This window comes from Salmo salar, chromosome ssa28 (assembly GCF_905237065.1).
Source record: "Salmo salar chromosome ssa28, Ssal_v3.1, whole genome shotgun sequence".
Classification (NCBI taxonomy): domain Eukaryota; kingdom Metazoa; phylum Chordata; class Actinopteri; order Salmoniformes; family Salmonidae; genus Salmo; species Salmo salar.
Genome location: NC_059469.1, coordinates 7352501 through 7380096, shown reverse-complemented (window position 1 = coordinate 7380096; position 27596 = coordinate 7352501). Strand labels below are relative to the sequence as shown.

The 27596-nt window shown below is 41.0% G+C and overlaps 1 protein-coding gene across 4 annotated transcripts in view; it reads right to left on the bottom strand.

Annotated features, from left to right (window-relative positions):
• prkg1b (protein kinase cGMP-dependent 1b) overlaps positions 1–27596 on the bottom strand; it is a 161155-nt gene that overhangs the window by 48643 nt on the left and 84916 nt on the right. For all 4 annotated transcript variants that reach the window (XM_014179313.2, XM_014179311.2, XM_014179309.2 and 1 more), the window contains exons 4-5: positions 5549–5654; positions 3371–3434 (exon numbers count right to left, since the gene is read on the bottom strand). In XM_014179313.2, the coding sequence (XP_014034788.1) occupies positions 3371–3434; positions 5549–5654 (170 nt within the window). The remainder of the gene's footprint in view (positions 1–3370; positions 3435–5548; positions 5655–27596) is intronic.

Below are 27596 nucleotides of genomic sequence, written 5' to 3'. Positions count from 1 at the left end.
TGAGCAGTATATATAGCATAAATATAAGACTAGTGCAAACTGCTTAAAACATCCTAACGTCTTTTGAATCTCACTTTCAAAGATGAGTTGATAAGTAATTAATGTGTTGAGTTTTAAAAAGTTACAACTTACCAGAAGAATCTCAAGATTTTATTTTCATTATGAATGGTGGCTAAACATCAAACAGTAGTCTTGGAGTGGAGGTAGTGGGTATTTCACATTATGTAATTGGCAAGTCATTAAAAGAGAGGAAAGGCATGGTTGAAGTGCCATGATGAAAAGGTGCCCAGGCACACGCAGAACATTCTGCTCCACAACACTCAATTACTTCTTGACTTTACGTATCTATCACTTTAATTTGACAAGAATCAGTTACTTTCTTACCCTGGGTGCCCCAGTCTCCTTTGATTTGCATATGGAATGAGAAACCAAGACCTACTCTGCTGTTCTGTTACAGCTGATATGGCTGGTGACATAATGAGTTTGTTTCTTTTCCCAGTGTGCTTGAGGAGACTGTCATCCGTTTCAGAGTAACACCAAGGGAGGGTTAACTGTGAATGAACTTGTAGACAGGGTGCTGTCAAAGGCTCTTATTGCGTCTGTCACTTAAACTAAGTGTGAAGTCAAAGTAAGAAAAAAAAACGATGCCGTTTTGTACAAACAAAATGTCTTCTGATCATACTAGCCACTGGCCACACTGTATACCCAGGGGATTCCCCTGTAGTTGTGTTCTAAAGTAGATTCTCCAGTTATCATGCCTTGGTGTTCTGCTCCCACAGGAGTATTTTCCTTATCCCACAATGCAAGGCTCTAGGAGCTTGTTCCATAATCCAGCCTCCATGTCACAAAGAAGCCTCCACATCACATCTTTGGAGGAAAACATCACTACTTGAATGCCTAAGTATTAGTTGCCTGCACGCACGCACACGCAGACACACGCCACAACACTCCTCTGGATGCACATAGATAGGTGTTTGCAGATTTTTTACTGAAATGATGAGTGACAGTAAATAATGAGAAAAATCTCTGAGTCTTCAATGAAATGCCACGCATCACAGATGTTGTTTTAAAGTGGGTTTGCCTGAGGTTCCCGAATGTTCTCATTTGTGACCTTCACCACTGTGTTTCCTCATTTAAATCGAGACAAATACCATCTCTGAGCCTGATGTTCGTACAATGACTGTCTATACTTTCAGGAAACACTGAAGCTAAACACTACTGTAGTTTCGAGGCACAACACAGCACACATCCAGAGAGGATGGTGTTAACACTGAGGTTCAATAAGGAATGATTGATAACTACGCAATTAGCAATATGCCATTTTTACAATCACATTTTCATGTCTCGGCAACTCACCATGACAACAAACAAACTGGGCAAGGAGATTGTCTGCATTGTGTTGTTCCATGCTGAATACCGTTCTTTGATCGTTCTGCAGGTGCATATAGTCTGATTGATTCTAGCGTATTCTGCTGATGTGTCCCCTCTTTAACTAAACGCACCCGCACACACATGCACGCACACATACACACACATTCGCAGTAAGCCAGCAGGCGTGGGTTATCTGCAGAGACCGAGCAGGCAGGATTACTGTAGATGTGCAGAGGAAGGGGGATCAGAGAGGGAGCCTGAGGGGAGAGGTTGGCCTGCCCTGGGCACTTCATGCCTGGGAAGAGCCCCTGCTCCCACTCCTACAGGGTAACCCAACTCCACCACGCTGCATGGCAGCACATTTATCATCAGCCCCCTTTGGAGCTCAACGCACTCAACTGTTTGAACATTCTGGGTTTTCCTCATGTTTTATTTCAGTCAGTCGGAGGGATAGTGTCTTGGTAACCAATAGGGCATTCTGTGTCTGAACATAGAAACAGAATATACATTCTAGTTGTATGCATCTGAAACACCTAGGGAACTATGGAGTGGATTGTATGATTGTGATATGACTGCTCCCCAAATACTGTTTCATCATCTGAAGTATAACTCAGACTTGTGATTGCCCTTTGCATGTAATTCCTTGGTGGTTCTTTAAGGGCTGGGGAAGTCAGGGTGACTCAGAAGCAGCAGTTGGTGCCAATGAAAAATGAGGCCAACACTTGTTCGTAATGGAGCTAATCCTCTATTGATCCAATGCACTAAGATAACCATGACATAATTTATTTGATTCCAGGCTGCATCACATCCGGCTGTGATTGGGAGTCCCATAGGGCGGCGCACAATTAGCCCAGTGTTTGTCTGGGTTTGGCCGGGGTAGGCCGTCATTGTACATAAGAATTTGTTCTTAATTGACTTGCCTAGTTACATAAAAAGTTACTTTTTTATATACAAAAAAAGAAGAAGAAATCCCCCTGTGATTTTTGTGCTAATACTTCATTTGACTTTGATAGAGAAAGCATGCCGGAATTGTATTTATGTGGTTTTCATTACCAAATGTTCTTTGGAAACTTTGGAAACAAGATACAGGAGGTCAAGTCATCCAATTAAAAATGAACATCAGAGAGCTCATTTGCTTGTTCTGAAATTAACAAGCTTAAAAATTGGAGGTGAAAGACTGTAGAGATACATTTTTGCATACCTAATGTAATATGTCTGAGGTGCTCGAGTGGTCCCGAGGACCCCTTACCACAGTTTAGGGAACCAATTGCATGCCAGTAAATAATAAGAGGCTTAGCAATCTGCTCTGAGGATGGGGATTACAACTATAATTGTTCCCTCTTACTCATAGATCTACGGTACGAGGTCATATAGAGTTAACAACCAGAAACTAGACACACTGTTGATAGCAGTCTGATATTCTGATCAGAGCAAGAAAGGTTTTCCTGACCATGTGACCTGACTTGGAATACTGTAAATCTGGGCTCTGGTTATAGTCTAATTTGGATATTTTTCCTGGTCATGTCACGTGGTCTCCTAATTATACACAGATATTATTGCAGTCAGACCAGAGGTTGTCAGGTTGTCAGACCAGAGGTTGTCAGGTTGTCGGGCCAGAGGTTGTCAGACCAGAGGTTAGCGGTTGTCAGAGTGAGTTTTTACCTCAGGTTGTGTCTGGTGAGCTACTGTCTACAGATGAGACCTCAAATCAATTAAAATGGCTCTGTCAGCCCAGGACAGGAGACCTGAAAATCCTTGCCACATTGCAATGACTATAAATTGCAGCTTAGTTACATTTCCAGATAAACCTATTTTAAAGTGTGAATATCCACAGTATAATAATCATTAGGATTTTTCCAGGCCATCCATTCTTCTTTATGTAACGATGTGGTTCATAAAAAAAATGGCTCAATTACACAGTCAATGAAATAGAGGTAAATCATCAGTATCCATTGCCACAAACACCGCTATGTTCAACCAGGACACCTTGGAAACTCACCTCTTCCATAACATCGGCTAGCTTGCTGAGTATTTCTTCTGAAAGGCCTTGGAATGTTGGAACACTGTTGGGGAGAGGGAGCGAGAGTTAGCTATTTGTAGAGTTCAGCCAGAAGGTGAAGCCAACCGTTCATGCTGTCCTCAGCTGGTGAACAGAACTAGGTGCTGTGGTGCTTTATGACTGATAAATATGGTTTATTCACGAGGTTCACATCATCAATACTCTCTCTGTTGTCTATCTCTTTAAGAAATCCTATAGACCAATGTACTAGCAGAGCAGGTATGAAGAATCTATGGAAAAGCCAGCACAGCAGGTTGCATGAAAGAGTTGAATCTTTATGGCTGACTAAAGAGAGGGAAAATAAACCAGCACATAAATTCCACAGGCGTATGTATATAGGCACAGCTGTGTCGGCATACTAATTCTCACACGTGCTTTAACCCTCCCCTAACACCAGCATCATCTGAAGTGGGGAGAAGTTTGTGCAGAATCACCACAGTCGTAAGCCACAGCTCAATGTTCACATGTGGGTGACGTTGGTTTGTTTTTCTTTTCCTCTTTTACAACAGGACAGGGTTTTAGTTTAAGGTTGAGCCTGAGAGCAGCTGCCAATTATACTAAGCCTTCCAGGAAGCTCAAGAAGGCTTTCTTGGCAGATTCAAAGATATTTACATACCTCTGGCATGCTCTCTCCTTAACAAGAGAGACTTCACTCACACACACACGTGGGCGGGCACATGCATGGGCGCACACACACACACACGCACTCACGCACGCACGCAGGCACACACACATGCACGCACAAAAAACAGAACAAACATGCGGGGACGCACACGGGGGCACAAACAAACACACACAATCTGACAGTTTGACAACTTCCGAGTCTCTTCGAAAAATTGTTGCTTGTTACCACGGAAACTATTCCCTCAGAAATGGATGCGTTTGATGAGTTGGATATTTGACATTCTATATTGAAGAGATGCACTGGCAGAAGCTACTTCACAAATATTGTGACACAGAAGGTATCTTTTCTTACAAATTGAGTGCATTTTCAGAGATCACATTACATGAGCCATTAAAAGTCAAACGACTTTATTGAATGTTTGAGACTTCCTCCCCTGAGCACCAGTCGGCTGTAGCTGCCAATGCATGGGGAGAAAGGCATCTTATTTTACCACTAAAAGCAAACTTCACCCAAATCAATTTCCTCTTTCCCTGCATGTGATATCATCGGGTCCAGAACTTCCAGTAAAGGGCACAGCAGGGCCTCTGGCATGAGAGATAGGTGCAACATTCTTCCTCAATTAACTATTTCAGTATGAAGACAGAAGGAAATTCCAGCCCTGGCCACTTACAGGCATTTGAAGTAGTCTGTGTATGAAAATCAATACTTGAGGACGTGTTTGAATTGTGTTGTCTGAGTATTTGTGGTCAAACAGCTGTTGTAGACTTTCCATCTGAATCACTACAGTTGATCACTGGGTGGGAAATCTTCATTCGGTGATGACGATGCCCTTTGTTATTGCTACGGCACGCTAAGACTTGCCTGCTCGGAAAAGGGGGATTTCATCATCTACTGTATTGTGTATGTTTACTAAGAGTAAATATATTGGTCTGAGAGGGACGTCAGCTGTTTGTTGTAGAGCAGAAAACCCATTGGTAAGCCTACTATATATTAAACACAAAAACTATGTTTAAAGTTAAAAGTAGGCAGGTCTGAAGCTGAGAAAGAAAGGAAATGTGAAATCAATATGTAAAGTCTCAGCCAATGGGTTAGCATGGATTAGACTCAGCTGTGTGAACAGAAAGAGGACAGTGATATCAAACATAGTATGATAATGATCAATAAACTGGTGTTTTAACAGTTCCAAGTGGTAACACATAGATTTAGTATAAAAGACCTGAAGTGCACAATCACCTGATGCTCATTTGAACATGCATCCAGCAAGTGTCTCTGTTGAACAGTGCACCCAGACATGAGTGACAGGAAACGGGAAGAGGGGGAAGGTGATTCTGTGACTGTCAGAGACAGTCATTCAAACCTCAGTCCTCGCTCGAATGGCATCTCAGGGGAGGTGGAGGACAGAGAAAGAGAGGGAGAGAAAGAGAGAGAGGGAAAGTGAGAGGGAAAGCGAGAGAGAGAGAGAGAGAGAGAGAGAGAGAGAGAGAGGAGCCCACCTCTTTAGAAACTCCATGTATTCGGCATGTTTGATGAGGCCCGTCCTCATCATAATGGTCTGGAAACACTGGCGGTCGATGGCCCATAACTTCACATTAGTGAGGGCTGAGAAAGAGACAGCAAAAAGACGTTAGATAGAGAAAATAACAAGCTTTAAATGTCAGGATGGCATAACTCTCTTGGTTTGCCACACAAACAGTCTCATATAATGACAGAATATCAATAATATCGACAATATTCCATTTGCTCGTTAACATTAAAATGTGAATCTAATTAAAAACCCTGTGCCCTTGTATCACTTTATTACCGAATCTACTATATCTGCTAAACAAGATCATCAGACATACAGTATCCATGGCAACTCCTGTGGCTAAACCCAAGTCCAGCCATTTGGAACCTGGAGCAATAATCAAATCATACCACCGTCACTGATGTCTACCGATGATTACCATTCCCATGTACATTTTCCATGGCTAAGCGTTGTCCAGCGAGTCAACAGGTAGCCTAGCGGTTAAGAGCGTTGGACCTGTAACCGAAAGATCGCAGGTTCGAATCCCTGACCAAATCTGTTGATGTGCCCTTGAGCAAGGCACTTAACCCTAAATTGCCCCTGTAAGTCGCTCTGGATCAGAGCGTCTGCTAAATGACTCAAATGTAAGACGTGGGTATACTCTCAAATCCTCATCATGATTGTGCACAGAGAGATACTAGACACCAACAAAAACTTTGGTTGACTGCTGTGTTAAATTGTATCAGTGAAGCCAAACTGATTTCCCTTAATGGAGCATTATCTATGGTACACAGATTAAGGAGTCTTAGACTGGTTGACGGAGAAGGACTAGAATAGCTGACTATCATTATTCATTTACTCCGGTACAGGGATGGGAATATATAATGGGAAAGTTCAGTGCACTTAGGGGGAATATCCCAAGTCCCCTTGGACCCTTGCAGTGTGACAAGGTCCGTGACAAGACAAGGCATTTGCATGATGCTCCATCAGACTTATCGGATTGTTTCTGGTTCATGTGACTGGTTGCTGGTAGCAAAATCCCCATTAACGTCCAAGTTCATCATTTATCTTTATTAGTTCCATATCTATTACGGCATATCTTGAGTTACAACAAATATGGTCATATTAAAACATTTGAATAAAGCGAGTGAGTAAAAGTCCTGCTTATACGGATTGTGTTAAGAAAAACAGGACAGCCTACTTCACCATTGATTTATGAGTTCTCAGTGCAGTTTGCTTTATATCAAGGCCAGTAATACCACACGGGAGTACTGTATCTTACTATAGATGAGAGCGAGCTGTAGTGTCCTAGTTTAAGAACAGTGTCAGTGATTCCCACCGAGTGAATGTTTCCCTCTCTCCGACTACAGTAGTTTGCATCTCTGTATCAGTTACTTCTAGCTATATTATAATATGCATGCGCTGTAGATTATGTACCTTTATTCATACATTTCTCCATCTCTATGGATCAATTATTGGGTAGGTAGAAGATTACTCACATTATATAAATAAGTCTTATATAAATAACATAATGTATGTTCAGGAAAGCAAAGATCCTGACACTTACTGTATAGGCATTGTGCCTCATAGACACACCATCACAACTACTGACAGACAATTGATTCACTTGTTTATTCCAGTTCGCAGAACGCCCGTGGGCTCCCCTGTTTCGCATGCCTAACACAGTAAAAACCTTATAAAACACAGATGCGATGTAACATCAGCAAAGGTGGGATGCAAGGTGCCAATCTCTGACAGTAGCTTTGAAACTCTCCCAATGAACAAAGAAACGAACCAGTTCCAATGTTGACGTTTCACATTACTCATCAAGGCAATGGAATATGTTGCTTATAATATTAGTGAATAAAATAGAGGGATGACGGCATAAGCAGCTTAGCCCCTGATGATTATCAAATGGCAGGTTTATAAATAGACCAGAGCTACATAAAGACCTCCATAGAAACTAACAACCCCTGGCAGAGACCAACAAATGCCAGCAATTTGGCATAAAATGATTTACCCCACGGTTCGCTCTCATCTGTAATTTCAATTAGATTTTCAGACATTATAGAGCTGGGGAGTTCTGAGGTGCACAACCTGACCCTGACAGTGCCAATTAAAATGTCCAATTAGCACGCACCAAATAGCACAAAGACCCAGCTAACTTATTCAAAAGTATCACAGCGTTATTGAAATAAACCATGCACAAACACACAATCAGCTCATTCAGTGCAAAGTGAAAACCTGACCTTGTGTTAAGACTGGTGTTTCGTCTGCAGGGGAGTTGGCAAATTCAAAGCTCATTTGTCAGGATCAGAACAGAAAGCGTTCTATCTGTCAACAAAGGCACTTGATTAAACTTGACAGAAGAAACCCTGGCATTGTTCTCTGTCAACACCTCTCTCTCTCTCTCTCTCTCTCTCTCTCTCTCTCTCTCTCTCTCTCTCTCTCTCTCTCTCTCTCTCTCTCTCTGATGAATGGGAGACAGAATTTTAAATATTCAAAGACAAAGGGAACAGGTTGCCTTCTCTTCATCCCTACAAGGTTTCTGTCAGGGACTGATTCACCTCTCCACCTTTCATTCCCAACTCTGCTTCATCCAGCATCCTTTGCAACAGACGCGATGAGGTCACAATTAAATATACTAAAATGTTGCTTTTCTTCCTGGAGTCAGCCTCCACTGCAATTTGTAAAGAATTAAAGAATAGTAAATTCTGCTAAGCAGGAGAGGATTAAAAACAGAAGAAAAAAAAGACCGGAACCAAGGCGTAACAAAAGGTTTGGGCCACATAGAGGTAGACTATTATAATAATTATGGGGGAAAAAATTGCTAATGGATGATAATCACTATGTGCTTTGACTTGAGGTCCTATTCAAACGCTCTTCTCTCCTCACTCTCTGCCCAGCTATTGGAGAACGTGCCTTCATTCTGAGAGGTTATCATTGAACTAACAAAGAACCTCATCAGCAATCAGCGTGTAATTAACTCCACCCGGTTTGTTTGTAGTAGTTGGCAGTTTATTATCCGTACTAAGAAAAATATACAAATACCCAGGCCCCTGACAAACAAAACAAACTTAAGCGAACAAAAAAAATAATGCAAGCACAAACTGTAGCTTTAGTGCCCTCATTTTGAATATGGAAATGAGACAAAATCAAAACAAAATGATAGTCAAAATATAATAGAACTCTTCCAGTACACTTAAGTCAAATACGGGTATTACTAAGACTTGTGGAACGAACAAGAAGGAAATTTAAATTTCAATGAGACATAGAAGCAACAACTAAAATTGGGACTTTGGCAGGAGTAGCTGTCTGCATGATAGGGGTCAAACACCGTCCACTGCTGAGGTCCATCTCACTGCAGCTCCCTGTCCCGGGTCACCAGTGTCAGGCCCGGGATAAGGAGCTAGGGGAGATCCACTGCCCATGTGGCCCAAGCATTGTCCTCTAAACCCCTGACTTGGCATGTGAACCTTGTTTTTGTCCCTTGGTGTCAGAGAGGAATGGTGGAGAGGAGGAGGGGCAGAGCAGGGTCAATGACTCTCATCTGGATGTGATGGGCTGCTCTCAGAACTCTCAGAAGAACTCTCAGAACAGCAGACGCTCCATAGAGGAATGTTTGGAAACTCTCACAATCTTACATGCAGAGTCCTGTCCTGGGAAGACTGCTTCTGAGAGGGGGAAAGCTCTTCTCACAAACAGTAATAAGGGGAAGGGATGTGTGAATGTGATGATAGAAGTGCTGGCCAGGAGATATGGCCTTCCAAACAGCCCCAGTGGAGGGTAGGTTATTGAACCACTGCATGTCTCTCTGGCTGGTCCACTATAAACATAGGGACCAGAAACATTCCATAGACTAACCTTTTAGCTGCAATAAAGTTGTATTATTGGGAATAGTTTAAGAATGTAAAAAATAATCTGTGTATGCTCATCAAATGAATGACAGACATTACATAACACAATCTAACAACCTAACCAGCTGTAATTAATTTTCAGCCAATTCCTCAAGGAGAGAATGATGATTGACATTGCCTTGTGTTGGTAATAACAAAAGCCTTGTGCATGTTTCCATGTTTTACCTTCAAATCTCCATACGTCTCTACAACAATCTCCCAGATGATGGGTAAAGATACTGATTATGCGTGAGCAGGGTGGGTGTTTCCGTGTTTTCAGACAGTGGAAGGTTTCCACTCTGGAAGTAATTACAACTGTCTCGTTACATTTTTCTGCTATGATAAACACGCTCTCTACCATAATAATACTGTTGGCTAAGAGCGAGCACGAAGTAAATGTGCATACATCTATTATCATCTGTACCGATCCAGTTCATGAATATTCTACAGTGGTGATTATAAAAACTGAGGTAATCTTGCAGAAAAATGAAAAAAATGACAGCAACACCCAACTTTTGATGTTGGCAATTTCTGACATTTTACCTTTTTTGGAAGTCTAGGGAACTACAATGTTTACCCAGATAAGCACCACATTCTCATAGAAACCTGGTAGCGCCAGCATACTTAAAAACGTACGCAATCTTAAATGATGTTTCCAGTATACCTCATTATGTATCATCTCCATACCCATATGCTACATGCTGGAAGAGAGTAGCAGACAGTGCTACAACACTAAATTATTCAACTGACTTAACATTAAAGCACCTCATTTCAGACCAGATGTCTAAAAGTCGGAGTACAAACCACAGCAAACCTAGCGACAGAGAGAAGAAGAGAAAGACAGAGAGTGATCAGTCAAGTTAAATCAGGGCACATCCCTCTATTGATCGTTCCTCTTGTAATGTTATTCTTGGCTGAATACAACAAATTACTGCAGGACCCCTGGCAGTCAGATAGCCAATTTGTCATCCTTATTAAATAGGACGTCAATTAAACTGTGAGCATTTAGCTACCTGGACTTTTCTATTAGCAGTTTCTATTAGCTGGCCAACATTTGTGAAAACAAGTAGCTCAAACTTCAGGTTTAACAATCAAGCATTCTTAATGAAATGGGACTTAAACAATTAAAGCCTATGAGCAGGAAAGAGATGTGACGTACAGTACTAGTCATAAGTTTGGACACTCTTCTCATTCAAGGGTTTTTCTTTATTTTACTATTGCTACGTTGTAGAATAATAGTGAAGACATCAACACTATGAAATAACACATATGGAATCATGTAGTAACCAAAAAAAGGGTTAAACAAATCAAAATATATGTTATATTTGAGATTCTTCAAAGTAGCCACCCTTTGCCTTAATGACAGCTTTGCACACTCTTGGCATTATCTCAACCAGCTTCATGAGGTAGTCACCTGGAATGCATTTCAATTAACAGGTGTGCATTGTTAAAATGAATTTGTGGAATTTCTTTCCTTCTTAATGCGTTTGAGCCAGTTGCGTTGTGACAAGGTAGGGGTGGAATACAGAAGATAGCCCTATTTGGTAAAAGACCAAGTCCATATTATAGCAAGAACAGCTCAAATAAGCAAAGAGAAATGACAGTCCATCATTACTTTAAGACATGAAGGTCAGTCAACGCGGTAAATTTCAAGAACTTGTGAAGTTTCTTCAAGTGCAGTCACAAAAACCATCAAGCGTTATGATGAAACTGGCTCTCATGAGGACTTCCACAGGAAAGGAAGACCTAGAGTTACCTCTGTTGCAGAGAATAAGTTCATTAGAGTTAACTGCACCTCAGATTGCAGCCCAAATAAATGCTTCACAGAGTTCAAGTAACATACACATCTCAACATCAACTGTTCAGAGGAGACTGTGTGAATCAGGCCTTCATGGTCAAATTGCTGCAAAGAAACCACTATTAAAGGACACCAATAAGAAGAAGAGACTTGCTTGGGCCAAGAAACACGAGCAATGGACATTAGACCGGTGGAAATCTGTCCTTTGGTCTGATGAGTCCAGATTTGAGACTTTTGGATCCAACCGCCGTGTCTTTGTGAGACGCAGAGTAGGTGAACGGATGATCTCTGCATGTGTGGTTCCCACCGTGAAGCATGGAGGAGGAGGTGTGATGGTGTGGGGGTGCTTTGCTGGTGACACTGTCTGTGATTTATTTAGAATTCAAGGCATACTTAACCAACATTGCTACCACAGCATTCTGCAGCGATACACCATCCCATCTGGTTTGCGTTTAGTGGGACTATCATTTGTTTTTCAACAGGACAATAACCCAACACACCTTCAGGCTGTGTAAGTGCTGTTTGACAAAGAAGGAGAGTGATGGAGTGCTGCATCAGATGACCTGGCCTCCACAATCACCCAACCTTAAACCAATTGAGATGGTTTGGGATGAGTTGGAACGCAGAGTGAAAAAGCATTGCAGGTGAAGCTGGTTGAGAGAATGCCAAGAGTGTGCAAGGTGTCATCAAGGCAGCTACTTTGAAATATATTTGGACAGTTTTTTGGTTACTACATGTATTATTTCATAGTTTCGATGTCTTCACTATTATTCTACAATGTAGAAAATAGTTTTACATTTTTTTTTTTAAATGAATGAGTAGGTGAGTCCAAACTTTTAGCTGGTACTGTAATTGATACACTAAGTCAAGAACACACCTTTGACCTTTTACCTATGGTTTAAGAGCTACAGATAACATTCTCACAGTCTAGGGATTAATACACGAGCAAAGGCGGGTATAATCTCCGGTCCCGGTAGGCCGTCATAAATAAGAATTTGTTCTTAACTGACTTGCCTAGTTAAATAAAGGTTACATTAAAAAAATAAAATACATAAAATAAAATACATACATGAAGGGACAGGGATATGCATCTGCCAGTCAGAGAGGAATGTCAAGGTGAGAGTCACAGCGACAACTCCACGCTGACATCTGGAGCAGTTTGTTTACTGTCACTGAGGGACCACGGGCACGACAACCTGGGATGTCTGTCCGTCTGTCCCGGTAGATAGGGTCTCTTACTGTCACTCAGTGTCACACCTCACAGTGCTCTCGAATTTAATGGTCATGTTTAGTTAATGGTGCTGCTTAGAATATCCATAAGCCACAGCATAAACACGGACGGAAGAACACATGCACGTGCACACAGACTACACACAGACTACACACAGACAGATAAACAGACACAGATTGAAATTCTTGGAGAAGCTTGTGATGGGCTTACCTTAAAGGAAAATTCCTCCCAAATGTTTTGGTATTTGTTTCATTAGTCCAATGTTGATATAGTCCCAAAATATTTTGAGCAGAGTTGCTGTGATTTGATTTGAGTTGCACCCACTTTTGCCCTGAGAAAAGCCTTCAATTTGTCGTGGCATGGACTCTACAATGTGTGAAAAGCATTCCACAGGGATGCTGGCCCATGTTGACTCCAATGCTTCCCACAGTTGTGCCAAGTTGGCTGGATGTCCTTTGGGTGGTGGACCATTCTTGATACACAAGGGAAAATGTTGAGCTTGAAAAACCCAGTTCTTATCATTCTCAAACCGGTGCGCCTGGCACATACCCTGTTCTAAGGCACTTCAATCTTTTGTCTTACCCTCTGAATGGCACTCGTACACAATTCATGTCTCAATTGTATCAAGGTTTAAGAATCCTTCTTTAATCTGTCTCCTCCCCTTCATACACTGATTGAAGTGGATTTAAAAGTGACATCAATAAGGGATCATATCTTTCACCTGGTCAGTCTATTTCATGGAAAAAGCAGGTGTTCCTAATATTGTACACACCTTTCAGAATAAAAAGATACAGCTGTATTTCTGTATTTTTAAAGGTATATATCTTGACAACTTGATTGCTGGACATGCAAAACATTTAGGGACTATATCAACAATGGACTACTGAAACAAATGGCAAAATATAGTTTTGGGGAGGAGTTTTCCTTTATCTCAATAGGAAAAGTTGACCTTAATAAACAAAAGTTTGATTTCTTTCTTTATAAAGGGAGCTCATCCAATCATCACCGTGCACTGAGAGTGAACCTCACTGTGGCGAAATGTAACGAGCTTCACAATAAGCCTCAACATACACATCAGAGAGAGTAGATGTCAATTTAGTCCAACCGTCATATCAGATCAATATGTCCTCAAATAATCATTTTCACAGAGCCGAGGAATATTATAGAAACATCTCAAAACGGCTGCTTCATTCCATTCACTTTCTAATGAATGCTATTTTTCAATTAAAAAGAGAAAACCAGACCAAAGCTATCACTTTGAGAGCAGACGGTGCAGAACAGAGAGAGAGGGAGAGAACTGGGGACTATTTTCAATTCAGAGGGAATTACTCTTCCCCAAAGACAGATTGTGCTTCTGTGGGTGACGTGCTCGTCGTCTCTGAACACAAGCAAACAGGTGACACAGCAGAAGACTTCTTTCACACAAAATGACTTTCCTTCAAAACCAAAGACATTAAACAAACATTATCTCATACGAGCATGTGGAGGGAGGTGACACTTTATGTCCTGTGGTGAAACAGAAAAACAAAGAAGTGGAAACATAGAAATGTGGAGTATAGACTGGAGAACATACTATACTATCTATGGAACTCCTGCCTAAAAGGACTTTGTAAAGGAGTTTGTAAAGGAATTTCAAAATGTGTCAAATGAAGAGGTGTTAATGAAAAGGATAGTGTACACATTTGTTTTTAAGGACAACCATGGCCCTATATCCTGTACTGAACATCACCCATTTCCTTGCTTTCGAAGAAGTCATTGAAAAGCTCTGGGAAAATGTCTTGTGACAGGTGTGACGATAAGATGGAGCTTTTCATCAAATGATCATTGGTCAGGGTTGACGTCTCTTGAAAAGGTCAATGACGAGTAGGTAAAGGTAAGGTGCTTATATGAAAGAAACATGCACAATGCTAAGTACTAAGCAACAAAATCCCCTTACATAAAATGGCTTTTTCACAAATTCCTTACCTTCCCTCAGGCCTGTATGCCCTATATTCTATAAGCAAAGTCAAACATGGCCTCTTAACTGAGTCCCGTTCTCTTAATTCCTTAAAAAGACATCTAATCTGCGTAGGCCACCCACATACCACTGGCAAATCACTTGGCAGCAACATCAGAAGCTAGCCTTGGCTAGAAAGGAGGCCATGCTTCTATGCCAGCAGTGTGTAGTGTATATTATACTGTGGTGTGCAGCAATGGAGTAAAGTTCAGAACGTTACTCAAGAGGTGAGGTGACTGACGTTATTAATAATCCAACTAGCATACTGCGAATGCACAGTACTTTAGAGCACATTTTCAATCCTGTCACATACTTCTTACTTTTTCACACCTATTCTCTCAGTCTCTCTCAATTTGTCTCTCTCTCTCTCGAGCTCTGTCTTTCCTCTCAATGTGTTCTGTCTCCAACACGCACATGTGAGCGAGTGAGTGCACACGCGCACGACTTGCGACTCCAACCCCAATTAGGGACTGTCAGTCTTCTCAGACAGAGGCATCGGCTCGCTTCCCATATGTGACTCCCCACAGTACGGAAGATGCTGCAGCCTGGATATTTTCAGGCCCAGGCATTCCTGGATAGGAACTCATTGAATTGTGAAGGCATCAAGTGATGAGCGCTGCCTGACAACTCTCTGTTCTAACTGTGAGAAAACTATAATCAGACTGGAGTTATTCTAACCAATCCCATGTGGTCACTCTACCCCTGGCAGGCTAGGATCCAATGGCTTCTCGTGGTTAGAGAAAGGAATCATTCATAGAAATAATGTTTTTAATAAGGGAGAAATGCCTTAATACCCACAGGTGACGACACTTCCACAGGAGATAACACTTCCTGAGATGTTTTATTTAAAGTTACAGGCACCGAAATATTCAAATCATTTCTGATATTTCTAAGGTTAAAAAAACATGCACTACCTGATTAGGGGTTATGTCTTTGTGGACTGTTATGACTGCATGTATCCACTGAATTGCTGGAATAAGGAGGTCTGAACTAAAGTATAGTCATTCTGCCACAGATAAGGAGCTGACATAAACTTAACACAACATTCCTCAGCCGACAGAGTACACTGTAAAAAATGCTGGGTTGTTTGGTTGACCCAACTGCTGGGTTGCAGGCGTTGGGTCACTTAGTTGGGTTGTTTTCTTTAAAAAACGGCTGAGTTAATGATGCTGGTTTATTGAGATGTGACAGAACGGGTTCGATCAGAAGACTGGAGGTGTGGTTTTGTAGGGGCGTGTCTTTCAGATAGTTCTTTTTAGCCAGCCATGAGAGTAAATGTCATTCCTGTTCATCTGTTCTGTTGTATAGCTATCACATGTTAAGGTCAAACATTGACATTTGTGTAGCTTCTATTAAGCTTACAGAAGTGTATGAGTTCCATAAAAGCCTATGTAAATCCATTGTGGGATACAATAAGATGGTATTCCTTATTATAATATGTAATTAATAATCGTAGTATTGTAGAAGAATGTGTAAAATACAACAAAAACATAAGGAAACTTTGAATTTGCAGTATGTAAACTTAACACGATAAACAGGAATGATATTTATTCCTCGCGGGAGGCCAACAAGATATATCTTTTAAAAAACGAACACTAATTAAACACACCTCCTTGAAAATAACTAGAGGATGACATTAAAAAAGACCCAGCTGCTAGGTCCATCCAGCATGAGAGTAAAAAATATGCAACTGATGATTAAATTAAGCAATGTTTGGATAATCCCAACATGTTGGGTTATTCACACTGGCTGGGTCAAAACACACAGAGTACAGACCATTCTGTCAGAAGGACTGTAGCAGAAGAACAGTATTGCCATAGATATTTTCCTTTTTTTATTGCTGTTCATTAAGAGGATCAAAAGGACTCTGTAACCAGGTAACCCCTTCAACAATCCAAGGAAATGAAAGCTATAAACCCTCTGCATGTTAAAAAGAAATTTCCATCTGATTTCATCACTCACAGCTCTTCTAAAATCACACATTCAAGACAACATATTCACCTCTATCCCCCGCCCACACTAACCTGGCTTAAATGAACACTTGAAAGGGTTCCTCCCCAGAGGGGGAATAGTTAATAACACATATTCACACATCCATCCATATATCACCCATCCCCCCCCCACGCGACACAAGCATCCAAGCTGTCAAGAGACACAGCCTAACCACGAACCTCGCCTTTCTTTGGCACCTGTGGCCTGAAGAGTCAGCCTGAAATAACTAACAATCACTGTTCATCCATCAGCTGGGGTTTGGGCCTGTTGTTATCTGTTGTTGAAAAAAACCTGAGGGGGTCTGTGACTGTGTGTGTAATGCCTGTGGCTAAGGGGCCATCTCAGCAGAGGTGTGTGTTTGACAGTGTGTAATGCAGAATCTGTGACTGTGTTACTCCTAAGCCTGAGGCTAAAGGGCCATCTGTGTGTGCTGGAAGTCAGTGTGTGCTCCATCTCGTGCTTGGCAACCCTTTCATCCCGAACGAACACACCATGTGTGCTCTGGAGTCTTCCTGAGGATCTCCATGGCAACTAATTGAAATGGTTCAGCACACCTCAAAAATCACAAGAAAAAGGATTTCATAATGTGCTAAAATGATTTCTGTGTTTAGAAACAGATAAGAATAGTATTCCTGCAACATTATTTTGTTGAAATATAATTTGATCTCTGAGAAATTAAGCTAATCGATTGCACCCAAATTGGCAATTTTATTGTGTAGGGGCAATAGTCACGTTTCCATTGAACTGGCGACATATTTTCATGTGAATATTCTAAAATCCGCACAAAGAAAATATGCACATTTTCCCACCAGTGTGTTTCCACCAAACTAAGTTGTTGCAGATAAAAATCATTGCGTGATGACGTAGTGCACACAAAATGTACTATTTCATTGAGGTTTTAATGTACCAAATAAAAACCTAAAGTTCAATGTGTTTTCATCGCATTTTCAACTCTACCGATAGTTTTGTCACAAAAATGTTGCGTTAAATAGCAAATGTGTCCATAAACTGCTTACAGGGAAAGGAAACCATGTAATTCTGTAATTTGGGTGAACTATCCCTTTTTTTTTTAAATCCCCTAACAGCAGGAACAGCCCCATCTAGTGGTCAGAACCTGGTAATATCAGCATGTAGGATGGGACCTAAACCTAACAACTTCAATGACTAATTTCTCTGAAGAAGGACAAAAAAAAGCATCACCAAATTCACTGAGAATACATTACATAGGATGAAGAAACAATACTGGGAGCCGCAGCGCCATACTACTTGTCAGATATAGAGAACTGATACTGTATACTCGTTGTGGCTTTTGACAATTTCGTTGGATTCCTCAGGTCTTAAAGTTTGGTCCAAATCGGATGTATTTAATATTTTTATGGAATATTATATGAATCCCATCAATTAAAATAGCCAATTTGGGTGCAATCAATTAGCTTGATTTCTCAGAGATCAAATTATATTCCAACACAATAATGTTGCAGTAATTCTAATGTTATCTGTTTCTAACTACAGAAACAATTTCAGAACAATCTGAGATGGTGGGTGTCATGGCTTGCTGAAATGACATGGAATGACCCGACTGGGGAAAAAACAAGGAATTCACTCCACTGAGGGTAAATATTACATTATCTCATTAAGAGCACTTAACAGATAAACATAGTCATGTAGCTAAAAGGATCGGTGTTGCGAGGAAAGAGGCAAAAGGGGGGAGTGAGTTCAACAGGGAGATACAGCGATGCAAAGGAAATCCTTGTCTAATCTGAGCCTTGAGGGTGTACTAGCTAATGTACTATCCTTGAGGGTGTACTAGCTAATGTACTATCCTTGAGGGTGTACTAGCTAATGTACTATCCTTGAGGGTGTACTAGCTAATGTACTAGCATTGAGGGTGTACTAGCTAATGTACTATCCTTGAGGGTGTACTAGCTAATGTACTAGCCTTGAGCATTCACAATGATGCGGTACACTGTATGAAGCAAAAGCCAGTTGGATGGATACATGAACAGTAACATTTTCAACAGCTGTAAAGTGCAAACATGTTCAACCTTCTTACACCTGGAGAGAAAGTAACCTAACAGAAGGAGGGAGAGTAAAACAAATGGAAATTTAAGCCCAGATGTTACTTCTGACCTCTGATGCAGGCAGTATCCACTGAGCACAGACATCAATTCAACGTCTATTCGACAACGTTGGTTAAACGTAATTTAATTGAAATGAGGTAGAAACAACATTGATTCAACTAGTGGCCGTGTCCGAATACCCACATACTATTTAGCACGCACCCTATGCAGCATGCCACAGCTGCAACTCAGTCGCCGCTCCTGATTGGCTGAGTAGGTGGGGAGGGGTCGAGTGCAGGTGGATTTATTCAAATTCAACAGACATGCATTGCATTAATCAGCCTGATAATAGCTCATTTCCAATTTAATTAATTTTTCTAAACTCTGAAATAGAATAAGAATTGAGTTATATGCCTAAGGCTGGTTATAGTCAGACTATCACATTCAACCTATACCGTAGTAGACCATATAGCCCATCTATCCTATTTAAAAAATACTGAAGACAGAAACAAGATATTTCAACATATTTATTAGTCAAATCAAAGTGCTGTAGCATATATACAGTACCAGTCTATTTTCTGTATACCACCCCTACCTTGTCACAACACAACTGATTGGCTCAAATGCATTAAGAAGGAAAGAAATTCCACAAATTAACTTTTAACAAGGCACACCTGTTAATTGAAATGCATTCCAGGTGACTACCTCATGAAGCTGGTTGAGAGAATGCCAAGAGTGTGCAAAGCTGTCATCAAGGCAAAGGGTGGCTACTTTGAAGAATCTCAAATATAAAATATATTTGGATTTGTTTAACACTTTTTTGGTTACTACATGATTCCATGTGTTATTTCATAGTTTTGATGTATTCACTATTATTCTATAATGTATAAAATAGTAAAAATAAAGGAAAACCCTTGAAATAGTAGGTGTGTCCAAACTTTTGACTCGTACTGTACATGAAATAAAGAACACACACAAAAACTTTTCAAATGTTCCAATCAAAAGGATATTGCACAGAAAAACCTGGAAAGTCGGATGCATCGGATATTCAGAACCGCTGGACAGCAACATTATAAACTATAGCACTGATAATTGGGAACGAGATCAGAAGGACTGCTAAAGCTTGATACATAAATTCAATAATTAAATAGGTAGCCTAGCATAGCTAATTGATCAGCTGTTGTCAAAGCCTAAATGCTTTCCGGGCATTTAAAGTACACTTGATTTTCAAAATGTTGGAGATTATTAAACTTTCTTTTTTCGCATACTGAAACAGCCTACCATTTAAGACGCAAGTACGGGTATTCGGACACAGCCAGTGGGTAGTATGTGCTGAAGAGGTCCCTAGTGTGGGCTAAACCAGTCATGTGCGATTTAACCACATATATCTTTCACTGGACAATAAAAAGCCTTTACCATGACCATCACGTCATGCCCTCATGTGGTTGCCACCTGAGAGGCCATAGATTGTCATTTCACAATCTACATGTTCTTAGACATTGATCAATCTTTTCTTAAGTCTCTACTGCTGAGAACCTCTAAATGTCCATTCTGCGTCACCACACTGTTTTATGCAGGTTTTACGGGGGCATCAAAGAAATCAAGCAGCTAATGTGACTTGATGGTCATTACGTATTCAAGCAGCTAGAGGTCAGAAACAGGTTAGGTGGATGTCTCCAACGTCTTTACCAGTCATAACCGCCATCGATAAGAGACATTACTGTGCAGCCGTATTCATCGACCTGGCCAAGACTTTCGACTCTGTCAATCACCGCATTCTTATCGGCTGACTAAACAGCCTTGATTTCTCAAATGAATGCCTCGCCTGGTTCACCAACTACTTCTCTGATAGAGTTCAGTGTGTCAAATCGGAGGGCCTGTTGTCTGGACCTCTGGCAGTCTCTATGGGGGTGCCACAGGGTTCAATTCAAGGGGCGACTCGCTTCTCTGTATGATGTTGCTCTTGGTGCTGGTGATTCTCTGATCCACCTCTACGCAGATGACACCATTCTGTATACTTCTGGCCCTTCTTTGGACACTGTGTTAATTAACAACCCACCAGACGAGCTTCAATGCCATACAACTCTCCTTCCGTGGGCTCCAACTGCTCTTAAATGCAAGTAAAACTAAATGCATGCTCTTCAACCGATCGCTGACTGCACCTGCCCGCCCGTCCAGCATCACTACTCTGGACGGTTCTGACTTAGAATATGTGGACAACTACAAATACGTAGGTGTCTGGTTAGACTGTAAACTCTCCTTCCAGACTCACATTAAGCATCTCCAACCCAAAATTAAATCTAGAATCGGCTTCCTATTTTGCAACAAAGCTTCCTTCACTTATGCTGCCAAACATACCCTCGTAAAACTGGCCATCCTACCGATCCTCGACTTCGGCGATGTCATTTACAAAATAGCCTCCAACACTCTACTCAACAAATTGGATGCAGTCTATCACAGTGCCATCCGTTTTGTCACCAAAGCCCCATATACTACCCACCATTGCGACCTGTACGCTCCTGTTGGCTGGCCCTCGCTTCATACTCGTCGCTAAGCCCACTGGCTCCAGGTCATCTACAAGTCTCTGCTAGGTAAAGCCTCGCCTTATCTCAGCTCACTGGTCACCATAGCAGCACCCACCCGTAGCACGTGCTCCAGCAGGTATATCTCACTTGTCACCCCCAAAGCCAATTCCTCCTTTGGCCGCCTCTACTTCCAGTTCTCTGCTGCCAATGACTGGAACAAACTGCAAAAATCACTAAAGCTGGAGACTTATATCTCCCTCACTAGCTTTAAGCACCAGCTGTCAGAGCAGCTCACAGATCACTGCACCTGTACATAGCCAATCTGTAAATAGCCCATCCAACTACCTCATCCCCATAGTGTATTTATTTATTTATCTTGCTCCTTTGCACCCCAGTATCTCTACTTGCACATTCATCTTCTGCACATCATTCACTCCAGTGTTTAATTGGTATATTGTAATTACTTCGTCACCATGGCCTATTTATTGCCTTACTTCACTTATTTTACCTCATTTGCACACACTGTATATAGACTTTTTCTACTGTATTATTGACTGTATGTTTGTTTATTCCATGTGTAACTCTGTGTTGCTGTATGTGTCGAACTGCTTTGCTTTATTCTTGGCCAGGTCGCAGTTGTAAATGAGAACTTGTTCTCAACTAGCCTACCTGGTTAAATAAAGGTGAAATATATATATATTTTTAAAACATGGGGGAAAGTGTTGCTCTGCATCTAAATAATGTAACTTAAAGAGGGAAAAACAAACTATACACAAGCATGCACACACTCACATCCACACACTCATTCAAGCACACCAGAATGGATTTCAGACAGTCCATCTGTTTGTAATTTTTTTATCAACAGTCTAATTTGCCACACTTTTCCAAGTTTGTGACATCTGAGAAGATCAGTCAACAGATAATGGTACATTTTCTGTGTTGCACCACCATGGCATTCTCACGTCAAACTGCTGAAATAGTTTGGCACATTCATGAATATTATTTTCTCTTCCTTTTGACTCATCCACAACATCAGGTTTCTACATTTAACATTTCTCTGGCTGCAGAAAGATGAACATTTCTATAACAGAATCAGATTAGTACAGCTTCCCTTAGTTCCTCGCTCGGATGACCTCGCTGGGAACCTTAAGCTAAAAAATGGCGTACTATATAGGGAATAGGGTACCATTTGGGACGTAACCTCAGCACAGCAGAGCACAGGAGAGAAAAATAGGCCTGCGGGGTAAGGTCATGATATTTCACACAATGAACTTTCCAGCTGTGTTTTTGCTACATCAATATCAATAATGTATCACGGTGCTGAATAGTCACTGTTATACTGTAATCCTCCAAACTTATGTAAACTATTGTGCAAAGGAAATAGCACATTTATAAGTAATGGGATATGGGTGTTACAATGAGTTAGCCTATCCATCATCAAAAGGGAAATATTCATGGCCTTATACATACAATTTCCATCCAAATTTGGTGGATGGCAAAGATCAAATGGTGCGTCTCCTATACGAATCAAATAATACATTTCCTGGAGACTATTACTCATTTTGGACAAACATTACTGGAAGTAGGTTACACTCTACTTGTGGGATGAGGGGAGGGGAGGACTGACTGTAGAATGGAAGTCATATATGCCCTACTTCTTGTTTCTCCTCTGTATGCCTGCCTGCTGTCATAATATAATGGAGATCTCCACAGTATGATAAGTTACCTGCTAACGGGTTCATTTGTATAATTTGAATTCCTGACTAAATGGACATTCTTTCTTATACACTGAACAAAAGTATAAACTCAACATGCAACAATTTCAAAGATTTTACTGAGTTAATGTTCAAATAAGGAAATCAGTCAATTGAAATAAATAAATTAGGCCATAATCTATGGATTGCACATAACTGGGAATACAGATACACATCTGTTGGTCACAGATACCTTAAAAAAAAGGTAGCGACGTGGATCAGAACACCAGTCAGTATCTGTTGTGACCACAATTTGCTTTATGCAGCATGACAGCATGACATGACATCTCCTTCACATAGAGGATCAGGCTGTGGAATGTTGTCCCACTTCTCTTCAATGACTGTGCAAAGTTTCTGGATATTGGCGGGAACTTGAACATGCTGTCATACCCATCAATGCAGAGCATCCCAAACATGCTCAATGGGTGACATGTCTGGTGAGTATGCAGGCCATGAAAGAACTAGGACATATTCAGCTTCCTGGAACTGTGTACAGATCCTCGCGACATGGGGCCGTGCATTATCATGCTGGAACATGAGGTGATGGCAGCTGATGAATGGCACGACAATGGGCCTCAAGATTTCGTCACGGTATCTCTATGCATTCAAACCTTGAGGTATTGTGTTATGTGACAAATTCCACATTTTAGTGGCCTTTTATTGTCCCCAGCGCAAGGTGTACATGTGTAATGATCATGCTGTTTAATCAGCTTCTTGATATGCCACACCTGTCAGGTGGATGGATTATCTTTGTAAAGGAGAAATGCTCACTAACAGAGATGTAAACAAATGTGTACCCAAAATTCTTGATAAATAAGCTATTTGTGCGTATGGAACATTTCTAGGATCTTTTATTTCAGCTCATTAAACATGGGACCAACACTTTAAATGTTGCATTTAGATTTTTTTCAGTATACATAGGCTTCAGTATAATGAATGAGGCAGCAATCAGTCACTGGAAAGCCGACATCTGGAAGCAGAATAAAAACACATTAACTCCAAAGAATTACAATCCTCCCTGACTGCAGCTACTGGTGGTTTGATTTGTTTGACTTCTTTAGTACGTAATTAAATTGCCCCAGGCAGTAAAAAAAAACATGCCACAGAAAATCAGTATATTTATTTTAGAGCAACAGAACTATATACTGTAGTATAGTCAGCTTCCATTGTTTGGTTGTGTCTGAGGAATGCTGGGAACATTTCCTGTTCGAAGAATAAGGAATATCTCTTATGTTTCCTGTCAGAGTCTTGGTGCCCCCAGACAGACCAATAGAGCTTCCCGGTTGGCCAGCAATCCCATGTCTCTTAAGGGCCTTGAAAACAGCTCTTCAGACGTCACCACAGCCCATTTAAAGATGCAGGTGGTCCAGGAGAGGAACAGCAGTGAGGCAGAAACTAGTGAGTCAATTCTCAGAGTACACTTCTGTGGGTATTTACAAAGGCTATTACCAGCCTCATGTGAAATCCTACTAACGCTTCACTTTCCCCATTTACGTCACACTTCATTGAGTTACCCCAGTGGGTGACATTCCACTCACAGATAATTCATTTAGGTTTGTTTCTTTATCAAATAATGTTCAATTTTGGCCTGCTGCTATACATACAGAGGATGTCATCACTCACTATATTGTCTTGGGGGACAAAGGGTGTGATGTGTGATGTGACAATCCAGTATGTGCTGCGGCAGGGAAGGGGCAATGGTCTGTTAAAGTATTGGAGTATTGGTAAGGAGGAAACGGTATGAAGAGCAATCTGTTTTGGAAAGTTCACGGTGCGTTCATGCAGACCAGGCAGGTTATTACAGCTATGTCCTGCAGATATTACTCAGCAAGAGACGAGAATGCTTTTAGAGCTCTTCAATGAGAAATGTCACTTTTGGGCACAGAGGGCTTTTAAGTGATTTTTTTGGGGGAAAATCTTCCAACTTTAGATACCATTGCAGTTCTATTTGTTATAAGACTTCTGTTTCTTACTTTGTGGAACTAACACAGTCATATCATTTGACTGGGTCCTGGCAGCATATGGCCAATATGTAATTTGTGTAAATAAAATAGTCAACCAAAAACAGATGTTATGACTCAGTCTTACAGATGTTGTCCTGTAGCTCCGGACGCACCATGTACAGTGTTCACTCTTGAATTCCTATAGGATTTTGAGCCGCAAATATTGACACCACCTGACACTCCCCTTTGAAGTGTCGTCACCAGAGCAAGCAGATCATTTTCACAACATCAATCAAAAAAGACCATCCGGCACCATCTCTTCCAAAAAAGTTCCTGGGCCCATATTCATAAAGCACCTCAGAGTAGAAGCGCTGATCAGTTTGGCGTTTTAGATCGTAATGAGTAACATTACATGGACAGCAGGGACCTTATCCTAGATAAGCACTCTTACAAGGTGTCACTATGGTGGAAAACGCAAAGAAAAATGGATGCAAAGAACTATAGACTCAGCAGTATAGGTGAGTGTCTGTTTACATTACGGAATGCTGCGGTCAACCTAAGACAAGGCAGTGGCGTATAAACAGTGTTAGTTAATAACTTTAAAATAGGCCAAATTACACATTGTTAACATCTGACTCTAGAGTGATCTGTTCTTGCAGTTTGTAGTCTATGACATTTCAGATTTAAATATGATCATTTTAACAAAGTAGTTTCAATGTAGTGAACTACTTTTTCAAAGTACATTTAGTTAAGTGAACAATATTATTCTTAAGGGTAGTTTTTACTGTAGTTTAACTTCTTCCAGTGTGAAGTAATTGGTAGCTTGGTAAATTATATTTTCAGAGTAGCTTCCCCAACACTACCTGTAACCTTGGAGACAGGAAATTCCTCCTGAATGAGAGGGTAGCTGGTAGCTCCATCTATACCAATTAGCCAAAAATGTGTCAGGTCAATGTTTTCCTTTAGAAGGGGAAACCATGTTAAAGTGCTATCTGTCTGTCAGGGGAGGGTAAAGGGGTCCTCTTTGTATGCTCCATATAACACTGTATCATTTCACATGGGCCTGGCCTGGCCGGTTGAGGTGACATGTGGGGCTCTGGTTTGTGTGAGTTTAGTCTGACAGGAGGGAAGGAGGGAAGAGGGAGAGAGGGGGAAGAGAAAGTGAGAGACAGAGACAGAGAGAGGGAGAGACAGCAAGAGAGAGAGGGAGACCGCAAGAGTGAGAGAGAGACAGCGGGAGAGAGGTCGAGAGAGAGACAGTGAGAGAAAGAGAGACAGCGAGAGAGAGAGAGAGAGAGGGGGGGCGAGTGAAAGAGAGAGGGGGCGAGAGAAAGAGAGGCGGCGAGAGAAAGAGAGAGGGGGAGAGCGAGATCTCTGTATAAAGCCTGTTAAATTGAATTGAGAGAGACAGCGAGAGAGAGAAAGAGAGACGGCAAGAGAGAGAGGGTGAGAGGGAGAGAGGAGACCTCCTCTTTAGAAAGTACATATATTTGGCATGTTTGATGAGGCCAGAGAGAGGGAGGAGAGAGAGGTATATTTATATTTAGCACAGCAGTCAGTCTTTTGACTTGTGGCTACAGCATGGTGAGGGCTACATTTGTTTTGAAGAGATCTCAGGCATGAAAACACATGTATTTATATTTTCCTTCTTTCTTCTTCTTTATAAGCAGAACAACTTAATACACTACCCTAAAATGTCTATCTTCTTGTATTGATGGACTCCAGCTGTTAGAGAGTGTCAGTCTCTACAGAGAGGAGTGGAGTGACTGAATGGTGCTTTAGTAGAGAGTGGCATGCAGACTCGCCCGCACTACCTGGTCTCATTCAATTTAACCATGTCGCGCTGGCCCCTTTTAGCTTTGGCCATTCATTGTGTTCATTAGATTCAATCAGATTCTTTGAAGCTTTTTATTATTTGTTGTATTTATGTAACAAGCATGAGTTTGGAAGGTTAACACGATTAAATATTAAGGCATTAAACCTCTCACTTAAAACCTCCAACATATTGATGGCAATTATATCTAAATCCAAACAGGTTTTCGAGCAGGTAGTGCTGAGCGATTAATGCTTATTGAGGTTGGTTCGGGTTTGGTCCAATTACTGAAAATTATCACGGGTTTTTGATTTCGATCATTTAAAAAAAATATTAAATGCATTATGAAATAATGGCATTACAATGATTAGAGAGCTTTTTAATAGAAATTCCAAAAGTAAAAAATGGTGAAGTTTTATTACTTAGTTTTATTTGATTACTTTACTATTTTAATTCCTTTAAAGTGCTCTTATCATCTCTGCTCAGCCAATAGCAGTCAGCCAGCCAGACCATCTAAGTTTATCTATATGCTGCAGAGCTGTCTGACAGAATCCTTTTACTAGTTCTTCAAAGTACATAAGGCTTTCACGAACTGTCTCTGTCCCTCTTGACGTGCTGTGTACATTCCTCTCTCATGTGGTCTATGCAGTCTGTGTGTGTATGCATCTAACCCAGGGTTTCCCAAACTGGGTCCTCGGGGGCCCCAAAGGGTACACGTTTAGTTTTTTTCCCTAGCACTATACAGCTGATTCAAATGATCAGCTAATCATCAAGCTTTGATAATTTGAATCAGCTGTATAGTGTTAGGACAAAAAACAAAACGTTCACCCCTTTGGGTACCGAGGACCGAGTTTGGGAAACGTGGATCTAACCGAACCTAGCAGGCTGTCCAGAGATCTGTATCTATCTGACCCTAAAAAAACTGGATTATGGTCATTGTAGTTTATTGTAGAGTTCAAAAAGTACTCGCACTCAAAACCATGAAAAGGAATAACCCAAGGAGGCTGAGATGCAAAAATAATATAATGA